This window comes from Gekko japonicus, unplaced genomic scaffold (assembly GCF_001447785.1).
Source record: "Gekko japonicus isolate JY-2015 unplaced genomic scaffold, Gekko_japonicus_V1.1 scaffold259, whole genome shotgun sequence".
NCBI classification, from domain to species: domain Eukaryota; kingdom Metazoa; phylum Chordata; class Lepidosauria; order Squamata; family Gekkonidae; genus Gekko; species Gekko japonicus.
In genome coordinates, this window is record NW_015165243.1 from 1195795 (window position 1) to 1215577 (window position 19783).

General features: G+C 39.3%; 1 protein-coding gene across 5 annotated transcripts in view; it reads right to left on the reverse strand.

The window, feature by feature from the left end:
* The window catches only part of FAM208A (family with sequence similarity 208 member A), a 93005-nt gene that overhangs the window by 68347 nt on the left and 4875 nt on the right, over window positions 1-19783 (reverse strand). For all 5 annotated transcript variants that reach the window (XR_001482476.1, XM_015410047.1, XM_015410046.1 and 2 more), the window contains exons 2-8: window positions 16549-16694; window positions 15591-15683; window positions 12720-12792; window positions 12024-12115; window positions 9225-9383; window positions 8748-8869; window positions 3865-3893 (exon numbers count right to left, since the gene is read on the reverse strand). Coding sequence is in view for 4 of the 5 variants with exons in the window: in XM_015410047.1 (XP_015265533.1) it covers window positions 3865-3893; window positions 8748-8869; window positions 9225-9383; window positions 12024-12115; window positions 12720-12792; window positions 15591-15683; window positions 16549-16694 (714 nt within the window). In the remaining variant the exon portion in view is untranslated. The remainder of the gene's footprint in view (window positions 1-3864; window positions 3894-8747; window positions 8870-9224; window positions 9384-12023; window positions 12116-12719; window positions 12793-15590; window positions 15684-16548; window positions 16695-19783) is intronic.

The following is a 19783-nucleotide window of genomic DNA, read 5'->3' on the forward strand; positions in this document are numbered from 1 at the left end:
TCTACCTGCCTAAGGACCAAATCACCCACTACCAAGAGCCCCCCTCCCACCCTGCCCAGGGAGGCGAAAGGATACCCGCTCACCAGCTGGGGAAGAGGTCCCTTCTGAGGGCACATTCCCCTTATCCTCAGCATGGTGCCCTGCTTCTCTGAGACCCTCATGCTCCCTGACAGCGGCGGGGCTACCAGATCCAGAGTGGGACATATCTATCAAGTCCCCGAGAGTCTTTTCAGTGCGCCTAACTGACTGCCTCTGCTTCTCCAGGTCAGCCACCTTGGCCTCAAGGGAGCCAACACGTTCCCTGAGAACCAGGAGCTCCTTGCACCGAGCACACACCCAAGACTTCTGTCCAGTGGGCAGATAGTCATACATGTGACACTCCGTGCAAAACATTGGATAGCCCCCAACCCCCTGCTGGCATTCTGGCTTCATAATTCTTTTTAAATAAGTAAATATAACCCCCCTTTTAAAACCCTTTGTACTTATGTGGTTTTTCTTGTCGAAGTCAAATTACTTTACGGGGAAGACAGAGCCTAGGGCCTTGGCTTCCTGGCTCTTCTTGGGCGTCTCACAGAGCCCCTAGTCTAAGAGTCCCTAGGCTCTTCATAGGGTCGCCATACAAATTCATAGGGTCGCCATAAGTCGGAAGTGACTTGACGACACTACACACCAACACAAGGCAACAGAAATACTACTGAAGACAGTATGATCAACAAATAACAAGGCATTCTATACACCCCTCCCAAGTTGTGATCCAGAAGTGCCAGGTCACATACAGAAGGATGGATAAGTTCCCTTCTCACTTAATTGAATGTAATTTTATAAATAAATTTTCCTACATTGATCAAAGGAACAGTCAGGTTGTTCAAAAGCAGTTCCCTTCCTAATAGGCTCCCCTTTGTGAAGAAATACTCTGCAGGATCTGCCACCTCGAGGCCCCCTCTGTTAGATTCAGAGCCTTACATACTCAACAGAAGCAGGTTTTCAACAGTAATTCACATAAGTATATAATTTGTGTCATTCCAACTGGTAAAATGCTAAAAATGCTACAAAAACAGTTTAGAAAAAAATAATTGTAATTTAAATATGAGTACTAGCCAAGGCTGCTGCTCTTTTTGAAACCACTGAAGAACATGGGCTGGGGAGCAGTGGCTTTGGATAGTTTTGTTCTCATCCCAGACCTCATAAGGTCCTGCTACTGTAGACTGCTGCTTTAGAGCAGGGGTCCCCAAATTTTGAGCTTCGGAATTCTGATATAGTTTGCCCTGCTTGCAACCTGTGGGGTCCTCGTCGGTAACATAATGATGTTGCCAATGAAGCACTGATATAATTCCCCTTGCGCCCAGAAGTGATACCAGCACATCACCACAGACACACTGGCATTTGGGCAAAATTCTTTGGCTTAACCACAGAATAAAAGTATGTTTTTCCTTGAAATGACTGAAAGATACTGTTCTACTAAACTATGTAATAGGACAGTCTACAGCATTAGATAATGCTATTTCCCATATGTACTACAAAAATGTACAACATACTGAAGATTTCATTTAAATGTAAATAATTTTGGCAACAATTAATATGCTATGCGTTTAATGAAAATGAGTTCAATGTTTTCAACGTTATGAAGTTGGTAGTGTAACACCCCCAAGTACAAATGGAAGTGCATTCCATTCACACAAGTAGGCCTTTGGATCTCAACCTTTATCTGGTCAAACAAGAATAGATTTGAAATTGAAGACTATTTATTTATTTCACTGAATTTCTTTACCACCCTCCCCACAGATCCTACTATGCTATCCTTTAAATGAGATCCACTATGCATTTTACAATGGCATGCTCTGATGAAAATACATGTATTTGTTTTGAGAAAAGTTAAAAAACATAAGGGCCCAATGAAAGTCTCATTAGCAAATATAAATGACATGTACACAAGTAACAGTTTTTGTGACCTAATGTATTTCAGCCCAATTAGGCCTTCTTCAGAGGTCAAACAATATGAGGTATATAGGCACATGTAACAAAGAAATAACGAAGGAATATGTCAATACTGAAGCAAAAAGGAATGTTGTTGAGAAAAATGGGTTTTAGTTGTTATAAAATGTAATACGGTTAATTTTGCTTATAATATGGTTGCAAGCACCTGTTACTTCCTTCCAAAATGAAATTAATACACACAGGACAGGAATGTTTATGATGCCGCATAAGGTTAAATCCTCTGTCCAGTGCATATGCACAGGTGGTAAATGGTGTTTCTTTTGTAACGTTTGTCAAGTACTTTTTTTGATGAGATGAATTCATAACAGAAGTCTATATGTAACATCAAACAACAGACTGAACGTGACCCACAAGGAAAATTGCCAGCTGGTATACTCCTACCACCCATTCCCCTCCCCTCTACGTGACAGGAGAGGATTTTAAACTACTTCTGACAAGTATATCTCTCAAATTTTTAGATTTACGACAGGCAAAAAGTGGGACAGCCTCACATTTAGGAATATTAGCAAGTAAGTGCCAATGTTTTCTAATAATGTTGCTCACTTGAGTCAAACTTTCCATTTTCCACGTGGGTTGTGTTCAGTCTGTTGTTTGATGTTATGTACGGACTTCTGTTATGATTCAACTTATTTTAAAAAGTACTTTATCAGAGCTTTTAGCAACTGTAATTCCAAAAAATGTATATATGCAATTCTATGCAAATATAATCTTATTTATGTGGGGTGTACATCAAGACCGATTAAAATCAGAATTGGTGAACACCAAAGCTGCATTCGAATGAAGAGGAAAAAAGCTGCCCTTGTTGATCATTTTATTGCTGCTGGCCACAGGGACAAAGACTTTCGCTTCTTGGCTTTGGAACAGGTCCGATTTGTAATCTCCAGATGACTCAGCATTTGAAGGCCAGAGAAACATTTAGGATCCATGCCCCCAAGTCTTTAACTCGGCATAGTTTCAATGAACAAGTTGATTGGCTTACTGTATACATTTCTGATTGTTTTTCATATATTTGGTTGGTTTTTTTGTTATATTGTTCTAGTGCTTGAATACTAATGCATTGTCACACTGATAGTGTGTGATCGTGTGACCCTTATCATGCATTGCATTAGGATTACATCATTCAGTACCAGACTATATAAGGTAACTACACCTGTCTAATAACACTGCTTTCTATTGAGGACACTTTGGCTCTTAGGTTACATCGTTACTTTCTGGACCCCAAATGGAAGGTAAAACATTTTTCACACAACTGATGTGTAAGGTTTTGCATTTACATTTTACCTATATTATTTTACTAGATATTTTTCTTATGTTTTAGATACACAAAAGTAACACCATGTACCACCTGTGTATATGCACTGGACAGAGGATTTAATTTTAAGAGGCATCATAAACATTCCTGTCCTGTGTCTATTAATTTCATTTTTGAAGTAACATAGGGGTTTGCAACAGAGATTGTTGTTGTTTTTCATTGTAGAGTATTTTGTACTAAGATATATAAATGTACACAAATATGAGTTGAACTTAACAACTATATTTGTATGTATATATACTGTTGATTGTTGTTGGTTCCTTATGTATGCTTCTTTGATGAGACAGTAGCTATATAATGAAACATTCCTTGACGCCACAACATTTGAAAGCCAAGGATACCAAGCCTGCACCAAAAACTAAGCATATACAAAAGGCTCTCCATTCAACAGTCCTGAGCTCCTAGGTGCATGCACATATATTTGAAATATGTTAAATTCTGTAGTTATGCAGTCTCACTACTATTCTTTTCAAACAAACATCCTCAAATAGCTCAACTACATACTCTGACCTAGTACACTACAGACATACAATTTCATTTGTTTGTTGTGTTCTTACCTGCCTTGTCCATGCTAGAAATCTTTGATCTACAAGGGAAATAGGTACAGTTAAAATCAAAAGCCAGAAGTAGTCCTCTCATGTAGGCTACTGTTTCATGATCTTCATAAGTTGATTAAAACATTTACATTTCATCATTCACCAAAGCTGCAAGGTGGCTTATATTTACAGACCAGCAAATACCATCACACTGAAAACTAATAAAAGAACATAACCGAGAAATACAAAAAGCCCAATAAAAATCAGGAGCAAAAAACAAAAACAACCCAAATACTCTCCGGAACAGTCATTTGAAGGGAATAAGGACCGAACTAGACAAGACAGGTATCCCCAAGATTGCCCTGAGGGCACGCCACCTATTTAAAGACCAAGTTCCCACTTGATAACTTCTTTAAACTGTGCCATGGGGGCCCAATTCTTATCAGGACCACCATGGCATGGTGGGGGAACACTAGTATTTTCCCTTCTACTGGTTTTCCAACCCAAAACAGCACCGGGGGCCTTATCTGCCCATATCTCTGCCCCTGCATCCTTTCAAGTCAGAAAACTCTCACTGGGAAACCAGATCCCACCCCCACCCACCCCCGCTCCCTGTGCAACCTACCAGAATCAAGCCCCACAGTACAGTTTAAAGGCATTTCTGGATACGAACGAATTCCTTAAAGTGGAGGCAGATCTCCTTGGACACCCATCTCATCTAGTCTCGCCCTGAGTGAGCTTTCCCTTGGCAGAGAATTCTACTGTTTCTGTGCTACTGCTGAAAGGGTTTTGGCCAAATTTAAGACAGTGAAGATACATGTAATAAAGTCTCTGCTGAAGACGCTAAAATTTGTTATGTTCATAGGACAGAAGGAAGACCAGGTACCCGGGACCTGGACTATTTAGAGTTTTAATGCAGTTTCTGAGCACAATTCAAAGTACTGGTTCTTATCTTTAAGGCCCTAAACAACTTGGGAACAGGGTACCAGAAAGACTGTCTCCTCCCATACAATTCAGCCCACCAGTTAAGATCTGCCTCTCATGTCTCTGTGCCTCCACCTTCAGAGGTCAGGCAGGTGGTGACTAGATGCAGGGCATTTTCTGTGATGGCACTCAACTTTAGAATGCTTTTCCCTCAGGCACCTACTTTATATTCTTTTAGACACCAAGCTAAAACAAATCTTTTTATCCAGGCTATTAGGAAAGTTATCTTATTAGCTTTTTAGTGGCTTGTTTTTAATGGCTTTTTAAATATTTCGATTTTTAAATTGTAAGCTGCCTCGAGCAGGACTCTGAAGAGGTAGCATAGAAGTATTTTAAATAAATAAATACTCAAGAATTTAATCAAAGAAACAACCCAACCTTAACTGTGGCATTATATGGTCTATGAAACCTAATCCATTCAGGAGACTGCCAGACACATTTTGGGCCATTTTCAGTTTCCAAACACTTTCCAAGCAACTGCTCTTATAGCATGTTACAATCATCTAATCTAGATCTTACTAAAGCATCCCTTTTCACCAAGGAACAATCCAATTTTAATTGGTAATCAGCATTCCTATTCACCACTATCACTTAGACATGAAGGAGCTATAATCCCAAAGAGAAAAGATCTATCTATTGGTTCTCTTTTCTCTGGTTTTTAAACTAAGTAGGATCAAGTTGGCAGACATTTAGACTTATGTAACACAACACATCCAACAACATTCTTGGTGAAGACTTTGATTTCTTCATACGAAATACTACCAGCTCTAGCTATAAGAGACTCAACTACCAGAGTGGCAAAGTAACTTCCAGTACACAAGTACCCTTGTTCAAATCTTCACAGAATTCCTTTCATCCTGATCTTGATTAGAAATTAAATTTTAAAAAAATGAAATTAAGAAATTTTTATAGCACAGCTCATGTGGCTTACTATCAAGTCAAGGACAGAACTCAGCTTAAGTGATAAGGGAGGTGCTAACTGATAAATAGCATAGGCTCTAGTTGATGCCAAGCAGGCTACCTTAAAGGAAGGAACAGACAGTGAATAAGGTGACCATGTAGTGCTTCGTAAAAACTTCTGGAGATGGAAGCCCATTCCACAGTGAAGGAGCTACTACATAAATAGAACAGGGCTCCAGTTGATGCTAGGCAGGCTACATTAATGGAAGGTGGTAGGTGGCAACCTGAGGACAACTACTGGTACGTGGGGCCATACAGAGAAAGGCAGTTCTTTAGATATGTGGATTCTAGGCCATGAATGGCTTTAAAGGTCATAACTTGAACCTTGAATTGAACCTAGAAACAAACTGGTGGACGGTTGGAAAAAAAATCCAAATAAATAAATAAAATTAGCCTAGCAAGGTTGGCTGAGTGAACAAGGAAAATGACAAACCAAATGCTGCCTTGGTAGCCCTCACTAGGCATAAAGGTAGGATATAAATATTGTAAATAAACATATAAACATTCTTGTCCACCACACCAACCTGGTTTTCAAACAAGGTTGGATCCATTAGTGCTATATTGTTTTCCCCACCAAAAAAACTGGCAAACCCTTAAAACAGAAAACGTGCTCAGTATTACATGTGTAACCCAAAAATATCCTGCAGCCATTTGCTGTCCTATCTGATTTATGATTCACAGTCCAATTTTTAAGTTGCCTTCCACTTGTAAACTGAGCAACAATGCTAAATTCTGAGTTAACACAAAGCTTGAAATATTCACTATACATTATCAGGAATGTAACTAAGAATAATTTTCAGTTAGCCAAATGTTGATGTTTACAATGTTCCAGATTAATGCATATCATCATTTGCTACTGAAGTACTTGCCAACATCTACTTTCCTTTCAAAAAAGGAATGGCTTCTGTGACTGTTCATGATAAAGGTAACTGACAGTGATACTCTTAGGTACTGACAAAACATGCTCCCCAGGCAACGTCACCTGGGCAAAGAACTCTCAAGAGACGCCCAGCTATAGTCCTTTTACTCTGACACAAAGGATTCAGCAACTTTTCTGAGAGGAAAAGATTACTGAGGATTTTGAAGGTTGAGCCTTTGTATTCAGTCATCTGTCAGTTTGAAGAATCTTGAAGAGGGCTACTATCTTTCGAGCATATCATAAATGCTGCACCCACCCATCTTGAACAATGTAAAAGTTCTTGTAATACTTTGACTTCAGAAACAGACAGAGCAAGATCCTCAAACTATTTGAAGAACCAGTTACATTTTTCTCCTAAAATAACCACTGGAAGCTACCCACTTCAGGAGACAGGTTGTGAAACTTTTCTTCCCAGTATGACTGATTAACTGCTGTTACTAGGGTGGATAGGCAAGGAAAATTACTCCAAAGCCAGTGAACAGTCTTTTCCTTGTAAAAGTTATTTCAAAGGTGTTAGATGCATCTAACTGTATTCCTTTGAAAATCTGAATATGCCATGAGAAGGATGTAAAATATTAACAGTTGAAATAATTAAGTGGCAAGGATCTGTTTGCCATTTATACATTGCTATGAACATTTTGCTTACATTCCAGCAACGTCTGTGCCTATGGAGTATGCCTTTTCCAAAGCTTGTCTTACTGTTAATTGTCTGACCACAAGACACCAGAATATGATTTTTTCTTAACAGAATTCAGTAGCAGAGCTAATAATATGTAAGAATATATGTGGGCTAAATCATGAGCCTGTTAACATTTAAATGGTTGCTTTATTAAACGAAATTTACATCCCTAGTTATGAGATCCAGTTCTAGGTCCCAAATTAGCATAATTATTTACTTTAAATGCTTCTAAGCCTCCTTTAAACGTAATGCAGGGTCCCAAGGCAGCAAGCATTACAACACTTCAAACAATAAAAACATTTAAAATACAAATATATATAAATATTTAAAACAATTAAATAAAACACATAAAAACACATAAGCAGGGAAGGCTGCTAATAAAAGTTAATAAGCAAATGCCAAAAAAGCAACAACAAAAAAGTCTTTCTGTGGTTGCTCACCCTAAGCAGGGCCTCTGAAGATGACCCGAGTGGTGGAGGGGTAGGTTCATATGCAAGTAGGTGGCCCTTCAGGTATCCTGGCCCCAAGCTATATAGGGCTTTAAAGGTCAATACCAGCACTCTGAATTGGGCCCCAATGTACATAGAAGAAGACTGGAGCAATATGGTCTCTACAACCCACTCCAGTCAACATTCTGACCTCAGCATTCTGTACCAGAAGTCATTTCCAGACAGACTCCAGGGGAAGCCTCTTGTAGAATGCAGCGCAGTAACCAAATCTAGATGTAACCAGGTTTGGAGCTTTCAGCCCTTACTGAAGCAATTTCCTCATAGCATGAAGGTCTTTATGCACAATCTGTCTAATACTGAATAGCTAGGCAACACTCGATTTTAGCTGCAGAATGGAAACTAAAGCTAAAATAATATCTTTCCTAAGGCTATCAAGGAAGCCAGTGGCAGAGATATCCCAAATACACTTGCAATACTAACCACAGTAAGAAAAACAATCCCAAAACCCAGGTAACTCATACAAGAAACAAAACGTTCCACATGGTGTGGAACATGAGAAACTTTAATGTACCTTTCAGTAACACTATACTTTAAACACTATGCCATCAATTTGATGTCAAATAACTTGTAAGCTGCACATTAATTCAGTTTATCCATGTTATAACTAAGAAAAATTAGTCCATGGGTTAGCATATGGATTAAACGATATATAAAAGCACAGGGTTAACAAAACTATTAGCACTGAGCACAGCATGAGTAGCAACTTCTAAGGGACACTTCCATTTCTAATTATTTATTAAGAATACTATGCACACAGGAACAGGACTAACTAATAGTAAACTGACAATTTTAGAACTGACGTTTTTCACACTAAATACAACTTTTAAAGATGTATCTAATACTCTTGGCTTACCTTGACAGGGACAAATACTTGGGAACCTTCTCATCCTTGTAAGAAAATGAAACAACAGCATATGGACATACATGCCTTGGTCTCTGCCGGATCTCATCAAAGCCATATTCATAGAAATAATACTAGAAACAAATTCAAAATAAACATTCAATAAAAGTTCAACTGCTTATGTCACAAGTATTTAGAAGTTCTTCATTTGAAATTAAGATATAAACACATTACAACTATGCCAAACGGTATTAGAATCTTACACTTGGTAAAAAATATTATGCTCAACTACCAACTTTCAAGACCAATCTCTACAAAAAAAATAGGAACTTGCTCCTTTTCTTACTGTGTTACTCATGTTAAGGAACATTCAATTACTCCAATTTAAATGCCATATTAGAGCTTTTTCACATACTACATAAAAACTTTAAAAGCTGACTTTAATTGCTTGACAATACATGTGCATCTGTGTTCAAGTAACACTCTTACCTGTGAACGCTCATATGCTCTATAAGATAGTACAGAATTAATTTTGTTTGCATTCTTTAAAACATGGCATTCATGCTTTGGTGTTGGATCTAATGCACTTTTAGAAGTTGAGTCCATTGGTTTTACCCCCAGGGTATCACATATGCTTTTCATTCTTCCCTAAATGGCAGAGAAGTACTATTAGAAAAGAAGCTGATGCAATATACAAGGCAAAAAAACTCATACCATCTCTCCACTCCAAACAAACTTCAATACTTGTAAACTTAACTAGTTCAGATACTCTAAAAAAAAGTGTTCCGCATCCCGTGTGTCATACTCTAAAAAAAGTGTTCCGCATCCTGTGTGTCAGGACCCCAAAGTAGGTTACAAAGCCTCTGAAAGTGGATCGCAGGCCAGTACTCCATAAAGTGCCCACCTCATCCTTCTCACATTCTCACCTTCCATCTCTCTTTGCAACAATAAGAAGGAGAAAAATCTGTCTGGCCATCTAGTAATTTTACAGTAGTGGCTGGAAGGAAGGGAGAAAAGTCTGGAGAGATGGCAGGAGGTGCTCAATGCTTCAAAAAGTGAGAAGAGGAAGAAAAGAGGCATATGGACACACAGGCTTCATCTTGGTGGTGCTGTTCCTTCAGCAGCCTAACCTCTTGTTCTGCCTCTCATGTATTTAAACTCGGGAAGCCTTCTGAACTCTGCCTGGATGAGAACACTCTTTGTTGTAACACCTTCTCTCCCATGAGTGACATGTTTATGGGTGGACTCAGGGATCATTTCATAGAAAAAGAGCTAGGGGAACTCATTAGCATAACTCATTAGCATATGCCACACCCCTGACATCACCGGAAGTGTGTCATAAGGCCACACACCCCGCCCCCAACGGTCCCGGCCGCCGCCGCCGGCCTTGCAGCTCCACTGCCAAGCCCCATGAGGGGCCCGGCAGTGGACCTGCAAGGCCGGCGGGAGTGCAAGGAAGCCCCGCGAAGGCCCTCCCTGGCCCCAGGCAGGCAGGGGTGGGGAGAGGCAGGGAGGAAGCAACTTACCCTCCCTCTTCTCCTGCCTCCTCCTGGCTGAATGAGGGCCGGAAGCGGGGCGGCCGGAAGCAGGGGGCGGGGCTTCGTCATGTGCCCCCCCCGTACCTCCCCCGGGGGAACTGCGTTCCCCCGCGTTCTCCCCCCCCCGAAATGACCTCTGGGTGGACTTGGTTGCTGTAATGGATACCTCTTAATTTTACTAACTCAATCAATCAGCAACATGTGAATTAAATCTTTCCTCTAATCACAATACAGGCACTGATAAAAGTCTACCCTTCAACCACTATGGAAATCATTAAGGTGATACAATGCTCACCTTGACGTAGTTTTGAGCAAACAGTTGTTGAGTAGCATCTACCCTCCCATGCATAGTTGTTCTTTCCCGATGGTAAGATAACCATGTCCATTTTCTAAGTTTAGATAGAAACTAGGGGTGCATTCATACACTTGTACCACATTAAGCCCTTTGAACTGTACTGAAGTTAAATACTAGGGCATTTTAAAGTAATTTATCAACACTAATATTTCAAGCTTTGCAGATAAAAGAATGTATGTTGTCATATATGGTGAATGTAACGAATTGTACTATCTCAGTAAGCAAAACATGATATTTGACTACAAGTGAGATAGACACATTTTCTTATGCAGAATAGTATCTCCGTAGGAAAATCATAATGTGTGAAGTGGCTCCTAGAAGAACCACCTTCAGTGCTTGATCTGAGGCAAGGCTTTGACCTATACTTTGGAAACCAAGACCTGGCCCTGGAAACAGTATTTTCCATGTCATACAGTAGATGGCATGTGTGTCTTGAATGCATATGCATGTTGATTGATAAAGAATTAAGTAAAATGTGTCCTGATGGTTCCAAGAACAACTTTCTTAAAATCTTAAAGGGGATTATAGGGAATGATGAAGAAGATGGTCAAAGACTGGAATGTAACCTCCATATGCAAAGGCTGGGCACTGCGGAATGCCACTTTGCTTGTGGCAGCTGTGCTCTTTGTGCAATGCTTGCTGGTATTACCCAAATGGGTTTGGTGTGCCAGTGGAGACTCCAAGAGCAGAAAGAACTTTATTGTAATAAAGGGAACTCCAGGCAGCAAAGACCCAAGAAGCACACTATACTTGCTTCAGCAGTCACATATTATACAATGAAATAAACAACTTTAAGGCATGAGCAAATGTCTACTATAACAAAAGTCCATGATTTCCTTTTTGCCTATTAAGGAATATCTTTGCCAAGCAGACATATAGTTTCTCCTTATAAGCACTTTTTTGCCCCTTACAAGAGACTTTCCAGTCTCCAAATAGATCTTATACAGAGACAACTTTATCCTTACTGCCAGATTTTTGCTTGGTCTGGGACTTTTTGGCTTGCTGTTACCACATTCTGTTTTTCTCATATGGTCACTGGGCACATCTGCTGAAAATAACTTACTATACTGAGTGCTGGACAAAACTTGCCTTACTAATATCTACATGCTCAAGCTGAATACTTTAATACTTTGGTTTCTCAAAAACATCTGGTTGGCCAATGCAGGAAATGGAACGATGGACTGTGCCTACGCAACTAACTGCTGTCATATGCTATGTCTAGGTACATCTCAGTAACAAATTCAGGTTTTAATTCACTGCAATTTCAATTATTTATACAGAAACAGATCTCTTAGAAGTGCCTCATGTCCAGCTGAACTGGCATATTAACATAAATTTCTGCAACAAGAAAAAGGAATAAATCACCAAGAGTAAGAACTAAAAATACAAGCTTACCTTTATGACTTTAAAAATAATCACATCACCAGTTGCTCTAGGATCTAGAGTATTTGCTTGCAACAAATCAGCATACCTAGAAAGATATATGCCTAGAGTATACAAAGAGAACAAAGTTAAACATATTCAGACATCAGAACTATGTGCAAAATAAAAAACACTACCATAAGATACACAATGCCATAAATAGTATTTTCAAAATTTTACACATTCCCATTAAAACTACTGACCCCTCTCCCCAACATAAAAGGCACTATAAACACAAAGACTGAAGTCAAAGATCAATCTTAACTTTTACAAAAGCACTCAAAAGTTAAAAATTCCCCCATTTTTGGAACACAGATGCCAACAAAGCAATACCACCACAAAAATAACCAAATTTAAATTTCAGAAAGTCAAAGCATATTACACTGCAAAACATGAAATTGTTGCTGCAGACAATATGTGTCAGCTATTGTCTGTTTAGTTGCATATCTATTGCATAATGGTGACAACCAGGCCAGTTGCAATAAGAGCACCAGAAGATCAGCTTTACTATAGAAAAATGTAACTGCATATAAGGAGTAAAGGGGCTGAATTTCTGATGATAGCTGACTCGTTTTTAGTCAGTGTCTGACATTATTGACTAAAAAATGAATCAGCTCTCTATTATTCTATAAGCAATAAATCCAAATGACAGAGAAAAGAGATAATTACCCATCGAAGGACTGCCAAGAACTGTCATCTTAGAATGGCCCACCTGCAAGCCATTTTCACATATGTTTTGCACCTGAAATTAAATGTTATGTCAATGCTTGGTGCCAGTCATGAAAACCAGCTTTCAGTTACATTCAAATTTACTTATTCCCGCCTCTCATGGAAATCTGCCCAAAGTAGCTTACAATAAAAATATATACATATCAAAAATTCTTAACTGAACATAAAACAACCAGAGCATAAAAACATAAATGATTAAGCAGCTCAGAACGACTACCAGTTTCCAGAAATGTTGGGCCTGGCCCCTAAAAGAGTTACATAGGCAGCCAAGCGAGCCTAAATGGGAAGGTCATTCCACGGCCAATGTGCATCTACTGAAAACCCTGTCTCTAGTTACCACCCACTTCACCTGTGAGGGTGGGGCACAGACAACATGGTTTGTGATGCAGATGTTAACTAGTGGGTTGAACAGTATGGGAGAAAGCAATCCTTCAAATGTATTGAACTCATGAGGATTAATCTGAATTCTGTAGCAAGGAACATTCTGACTGCTTAGGAAACACAGGTGCCATATTGCATGATGTTGCCCAGTTTCTTTGAAAATGTAGAATGTTGAAAGCTTGGCTGGGATTACAACTTCAGACAAACCCTAAAGGCAGAAGTTTGCAGAGCAGGTGGAAGAATGAGAAAAAGTCCCAGAATAAAGGAGATCTATGAGGCAGAAACCAGAGCAAAATAGCTGAGATGATAGATGGATAAGGAAGTTTGAGTAAAGGTCAAAAAAAATGTGGAAAGGAAACAAGAAAGGGCCTCTGAATAAACATCATAGTGCTTAAGGTTCGGAAGGATGAATGATATAGCAGAGGAAAAGGTAGGAGCACAGGGTTCCAGCATCAACTCTGCCCCCCCTCCCAATTTGGTGAGTGTTCCTGTGCTTTAGGCAAAAGCCCTGTTTGTAGGAACAGGGCAACTCTTCTCCCTGCCACATGTAATGTGTGAGAGTGATTTAACTTTCTTTTTTTAAATTAAGGTGTTTATTGTTTTCACACAAAAAGTTAACAAAGCAAACAAGCCCCATTGTTGGGAGTTTTGTAAGAAGGGAAAGACACCCATCCTTCCATTCCTCTGTCAGATTCATAGAGCAATTTATCTCTCCCCATAGATATTTCAGAAGACCACTGCAACAATTAGGTACTAATGAGTTTTCCTACAATAATTTTGTTTGCAAAATGATAATATAGTATGAGAAAATGGTAGAATACATTGAGCAGGTCATTACACTGATCTTCTAAGTTAGTATGTCATATGTCATTACATCATATATATCGTGCTATATATTTGTTAAGCTATTATGCCATGTACTTTTTTTATATACACATGTATTCTGATAAAGGAATGTCCTCAGTATCTGTCAAATTGTCCTTACATTATGTTTTTGGTAATTATATTCCCTATGCTTTTTCCCCTATTCCTTTTTGTATCCCCTTGTAAATTAAAAAAAAAATTACAAAAGGAATAATTCTGTTTGCAGTAGAGAAAGCACTCCAAGTTCTATATGAAAGAAGTAGGGGAGGAATAGTTTATCCCTTTCCACAAGCTTTTGCACAACACAGAATTAATAAAGTACTGCTGGCTTTTCCAGCAAAGTCCAGTGCAAAGACATTCCTTCCTTTCCTTAAGTCTTCTGCACATGCCATTGGACTTGCAGAAATGAGAGAGACCACCAAAGAACACAAGTAATGTCTCAGCTAGTAAGTCAAAACAAATCTGAGGACTCAAGGTTGAAATTCAGGTGTCTGAGGAAACAATGAGTGAAGGAGACAGAGAAACCAGAGAAAGTAAGACTAGGGTAAGCCTTCACACAGGAGGACTGTGTACCAGTGGCAGGGGAAAAAGTACATCTACACTATCTTCCTGAAAATATCTAACACCCCATCCACAGTCTTTAGGCCCTATGCAAAGGCTTGCTGCAGCCTTGTTTTCTTCTTGTCTCCTCTTTTCTTAAATTCCATCAAATATTTAAGAAATGAGGTTTGGAAAACTAGGAACATGGACCCAGGAGCCAAAGGTTTTCCATTCTCTAGGACAGACACTGATAGTGTGTGTCTTTCTGAGAAAAGGTCTACTATCAGTTCTAGTGTTAGGGAATATATTGTTAAGTGAGACAGGGTCCTGTTCTCTCTTAGCCATGTGGAATTAGTTCTGGCCTCTAGTCTATTGGTTCTTTGGCTTAGCATTCCAAAAGGCTTTGCAGTTTGGCTAAGCACTGTATTTTTCCAAGAGTGAATTCTCTGATGCACTCTGTCCTATAAACAACTTTATATTTTTCTAAGTTCATGGTACCAGTCTCTACGCCTAAACCTAGATTACCAGGCTCCTTAAATATCTATCCTTGACATAAGACATGTCTAGAGCTTCCCGACCCACCGATAACATACAGATTGCTATTTGGAGAGGCACCATAGTAGCTTAGGGCTTCTTGCCCTCGTAGATACTATATTAACTACAGGCAAAGTTCATGTCTGCTGTGTAAGAGGGACTGAGATTTGTCAAATTCGTCAGATGTTCATCACAGGCCTAAATTGGCAGCTATTAGATTCTACGAACTGCAAAAGGTATTTATTGGTGATGATGTTTACGTTCAGTGTTGTTCTGGGCCAACCACCCACTTCATGGGTCTTGACAGAGCAACCCGGATATACACTCTACAGAACTACAGTGCACTCGATTTAGGTATTTGATTAATTCTGTATGCTGTATACACTTCTGAGTCTCTCAACTCCATCAAGCAGAATTGTGCCAGCAGAAATTGTGTGTAATGTCAACGCAACCACACTTGAATTCTTCCATGCGTCAAAATGACATTCTTACCAGAGCACGATCAACCTTCAGAAATGCGTAACTTTCAGCAAGCTCTTTTTCTGATCGGCCATCTAGTTTTAATTCCCTCCGTTTCTCTATGAACTTTGAGATAACAAGGTATTAATATATACAACAAATCCAAACACATTTTATAATCATGAGATTTACAAGTTCTAAGCCTTGGATCCTATGGTGTCATTCTACTGGTGCAGAGTAACCCAACAGCATTTCCTGTCTACATAGAAGGGAAAGGAGAGTTTTACCAATTTCCCCTTCCTGCTGCAGAATCTCAATTTGCTCTCTCACACTATTTCTTCTTACTCGCTGACCTGCCAGAAATTTCTAGGGGGCACACAGAAGGCTATAGTGGGGGAGGGGAGACAGGGAAGTTGCCTTCCTCTAGCATAGCTCTGCTTGTGCTGCTTAAGATCAAAGCCCATTCTGTTTAAAGAAATATGAATTCTGTAACAAGAAACCCAAATTCCAAGAAAACTAATTTTGCAACCAAATTTATTAAAGAGTTTCTCAGTACAGTGTATCCCTCCATCTGTAAACTGGGATTTTCTAACTTCCTCTGCCCAGTTTAGTCAACGAGGCATCCTGAAACTTTGCTCCTGTGGATCAGTAGACACTGAAGAATAGCTTCAAGCAAAGTGAGTGTCTACAGTCAAAGGGGGGAATTCAGCAGAAATCACTGCCTCCTCTTTGCAAAGCTTAACTGCAATTAAGCCTTAATAAAGCATATAATTACTTATTTTAAAATATGTTACCAGTTTAAGATAACTGAGTACCTTCAACTTGAGTAAACAGTTCAACCAAATTACCTTACAAACTTCACTTCAAATAAGGGCACAGGCACAAACATATTTCTGGATATAATCATAAATCAAAGCAAGCCAAACACTACAAATTTTGTATATACACAAATTTTAGACTATTTCATTACAAATGAATCATGGTTACTTACCTCTTTTTCCAACAGTTCACTATGAACTAAACTGGCTTTTTTGTAAGCAAAATTGCCTTTTGAATTAGGGTCCAAATAAGCTGAATGCAAAATGTTCACAACATCGTCATATTCACGAGATTCCGCAAATATTGGCTGGAAAAGAGCTACAGAGAAAGAAAAATACTACCATCTGGACATTCAGGCTTGCATTCATCTATATGTTAAAAGACAGAATATACGGAAGAAAATCCACCCACCATAACGCTATACAGGATATACAATATTAATAAATCTCATTCTTAGGAAGGCTTTCTGTTGACCAGACAATAAAGTTTAGAAAACATACTTCAAAAAGAAAGACACTTAGGAAATACTGAATGCCAACAGTTACCCAAAATGCCAATTGGATGTAAAATGACCCCTCTAAAAGTGTTATACACAAAGGTTTTTTATTACTACACTCATAACTTGTATCTGAATTGAAGATGACACTCTCTTTTTCTTGCCGGCACAATTTTAAAAAACCTAGTCTTCTTTTAGGGTATATACAGTAGTTAAACAAATAAGATTTCTAAAAGAATACTTTCAGTGATTTTCTTTTATCGCTTTTCCAGATCCTGACATTTCTGGGAGCCCCTTATTTAAATTATATATTAAGAAAAAAAATATTTCCCAAGCTCAGTCATATCAGCTAAGATTCTAAACCTAGCTTTTGCTACTTTCTGTCTGTTGGGGAGGTGGATCGCAGCCTTAGGGTACATTCCTCTGGCGCTAGGTGCTTTCTGTTTATCAAAAGATATTAGCTTCATATGAATGGAAGCATCTAGCATCAGATCCATTCATTCTGCAATGAAGGACAATGCTATGCAAGCAAAAACAAGGTAAAGAATCCAAGCTAAAATTGAAGGAAGGCTGCAAATTTGAGCCAAAATGAAAATGTAGGATATAAATACAGAACTCACCAAACTGACTTATAAAGGCTCAGGACATTGGTCCATCAAAGTCGGTCAGTATCATCTTGTAAAACTGGCAGCAGCTCTCCAGCATCTTGGGTGGAGGTCTTCCACATCACCTACCCACCTAATCAGAACATGGGACTTTCTGCATGCCAAGCAGATGCTCTACCAGAGCCACAGCCAGTGTTCCCTCTAAGCTGAGTTAGTGTGAGCTAGCTCACAGTTTTTTAGCATTCAGCTCACACATTTTTGTCTTCGCTCAGGAAGGATGGCTCCAGAGCAAACTAATCTTTGCAGTAACCAAATCGCTTGCTCACAATTTTAATGACAGTAGCCCACAAAGAAGAATTTTTGCTCACAAGACTCCGCAGCTTAGAGGGAACATTGGCCACAGCCCCTGCCCAAATAAGCTTTTCGCAACACACTTGTAAAATAGGGGTAGGATTGTTTAATGTAACATGTCTAGTTATGCTTTGCTTAAGATTGTACTGACTTGCACTGTGTAATCCACCTTGAGTCTCACTGAGAAAGGTGGATTGTAAGTAAAAAAAAGTTTTGTCAGCATTATATACGACTTTCCTGGAAGAAGTGTGGTTTTGTTAGCTACTTTAACAGATGTTATTGACACCAGAACAATATGTATTTATCACAGTTACCAAAAGGAAACACTTCTGACATCACTATAAATAATTCCACAGTGATTACATTCAACTTCTTGCTAATTTCCAGTGGTTTACATTAGCCAATATACTGGACCTAGAAAAGAACCTCTGCACCTCTGGGTGATAAAGCTAAAATCTAAAGCATACATAACTACAGCACAGGTCCTACCAAATAAGACTCTTTCCTGCAGTATCTCTTGAACATAAAGTTGGTTCAAAATCTTACTAACTGCATCTAAAAAGATGGACTGTGAACCACAAAAGCTGATGCCACTATATATGTTAACTTTTATTGAACCTTAATTTAAGCCACATTTCAAGTGTATGTAATGAACTCTATATATCTAAGTCTTCCTCCTCTCTTTCAAAAAAGCAGTCTTTCAGAAGTAAATGGATATTCCTTAGTCACATTACTTCTGAGTACTTTATCCCCCAATTTACATTCTGCTCAGCATTTTATTTACACGTCACCTCTATACAATGTTAGAGGTGGCTATGATATATTGTAAATAACTTTAAGGCAGTTCATACTGTCCCTTCAACATGTAAGAAGTATATAATGTTGCCCAACACACTAGCAAATATAAGCTATTTCAAAGCCAGCTGCTGTAGCTTATCTGATTTCTCCTGTGTTAAATTCTCATCAAGGCATGTTAAACTAGAAGAGTAAGGGTCATCTTAAAGGTAAAGGTTTCCCTTGCCCAAAAGCCAGTCGTATCCGACTCTAGGGGGCAGTGCTCATCTCCGTTTCTAAGCCGAAGAGCCAGCACTGTCCGAAGACATTTCCGTGGTCATGTGGCTGGCATGACTAAATGCCGAGCCGCACGGAACACTGTTACCTTCCCACCAAAGCGGTACCTATTTATCTACTTGCAATTTCTTGCTTTCGAATTGCTAGGTTGGCAGGAGCTGCAGCCAGAGACGGGAGCTCACTTCGACACACGCCATTAGAATCTTGAACCGCCGAACTACAGACCTTCCAGTCTGCAGCTCAGTGTCTTAACCGCTGAGCCACTGCAGCCCCCATGAAGGGTCATCTTAGAACCAACGAATTTGTTACAACTTCTGTTTTTCAGTTTTCAATATTACCTGTCAAGTGAAGTGCATCATTACAAACCAAAGGTGAAGGATCACATTTAAAGTGTTCATCTCTGTAAAACAGCAGTGAAAAAGGGAGGGTGCAGGACAAAATACTCTGATTATGCTAGCTTTCTTTTGCAGCCAGTTTGTTTTTTGTGAGGGAGCACTCAAAAACACAATCCTTCCTCTGCAGTCTGAAGTGGTACGCCTATTCTTACCATCTCACTCTGCTGCATGCACAGATGCAGTCCCTATCATTCTTTGAGCACTGTTTTTTCCTTCTTTGGCACAAAGTGTCAAAAAAGTTTGGTTTGGCATACTAGCCAGCCACATAGTCTTGAGTGGCCTTCCCTCAAGTTGTGTGCACAGGCTATTAGACTAAAGGGGTAGGTCTGGTTTCACATCAGACAGTATTTTTGCACAAGACTGAAGCACCATTAAAAATTTTCTACAGAAGCCCTATCTTAAATGAAACAGGACCCATTCTCAGCTTTAGGACCTGAAAGGAGGAGGCATGGTCTGGCTTCATCTTCTGCACAACTTCAAAGAAGACAA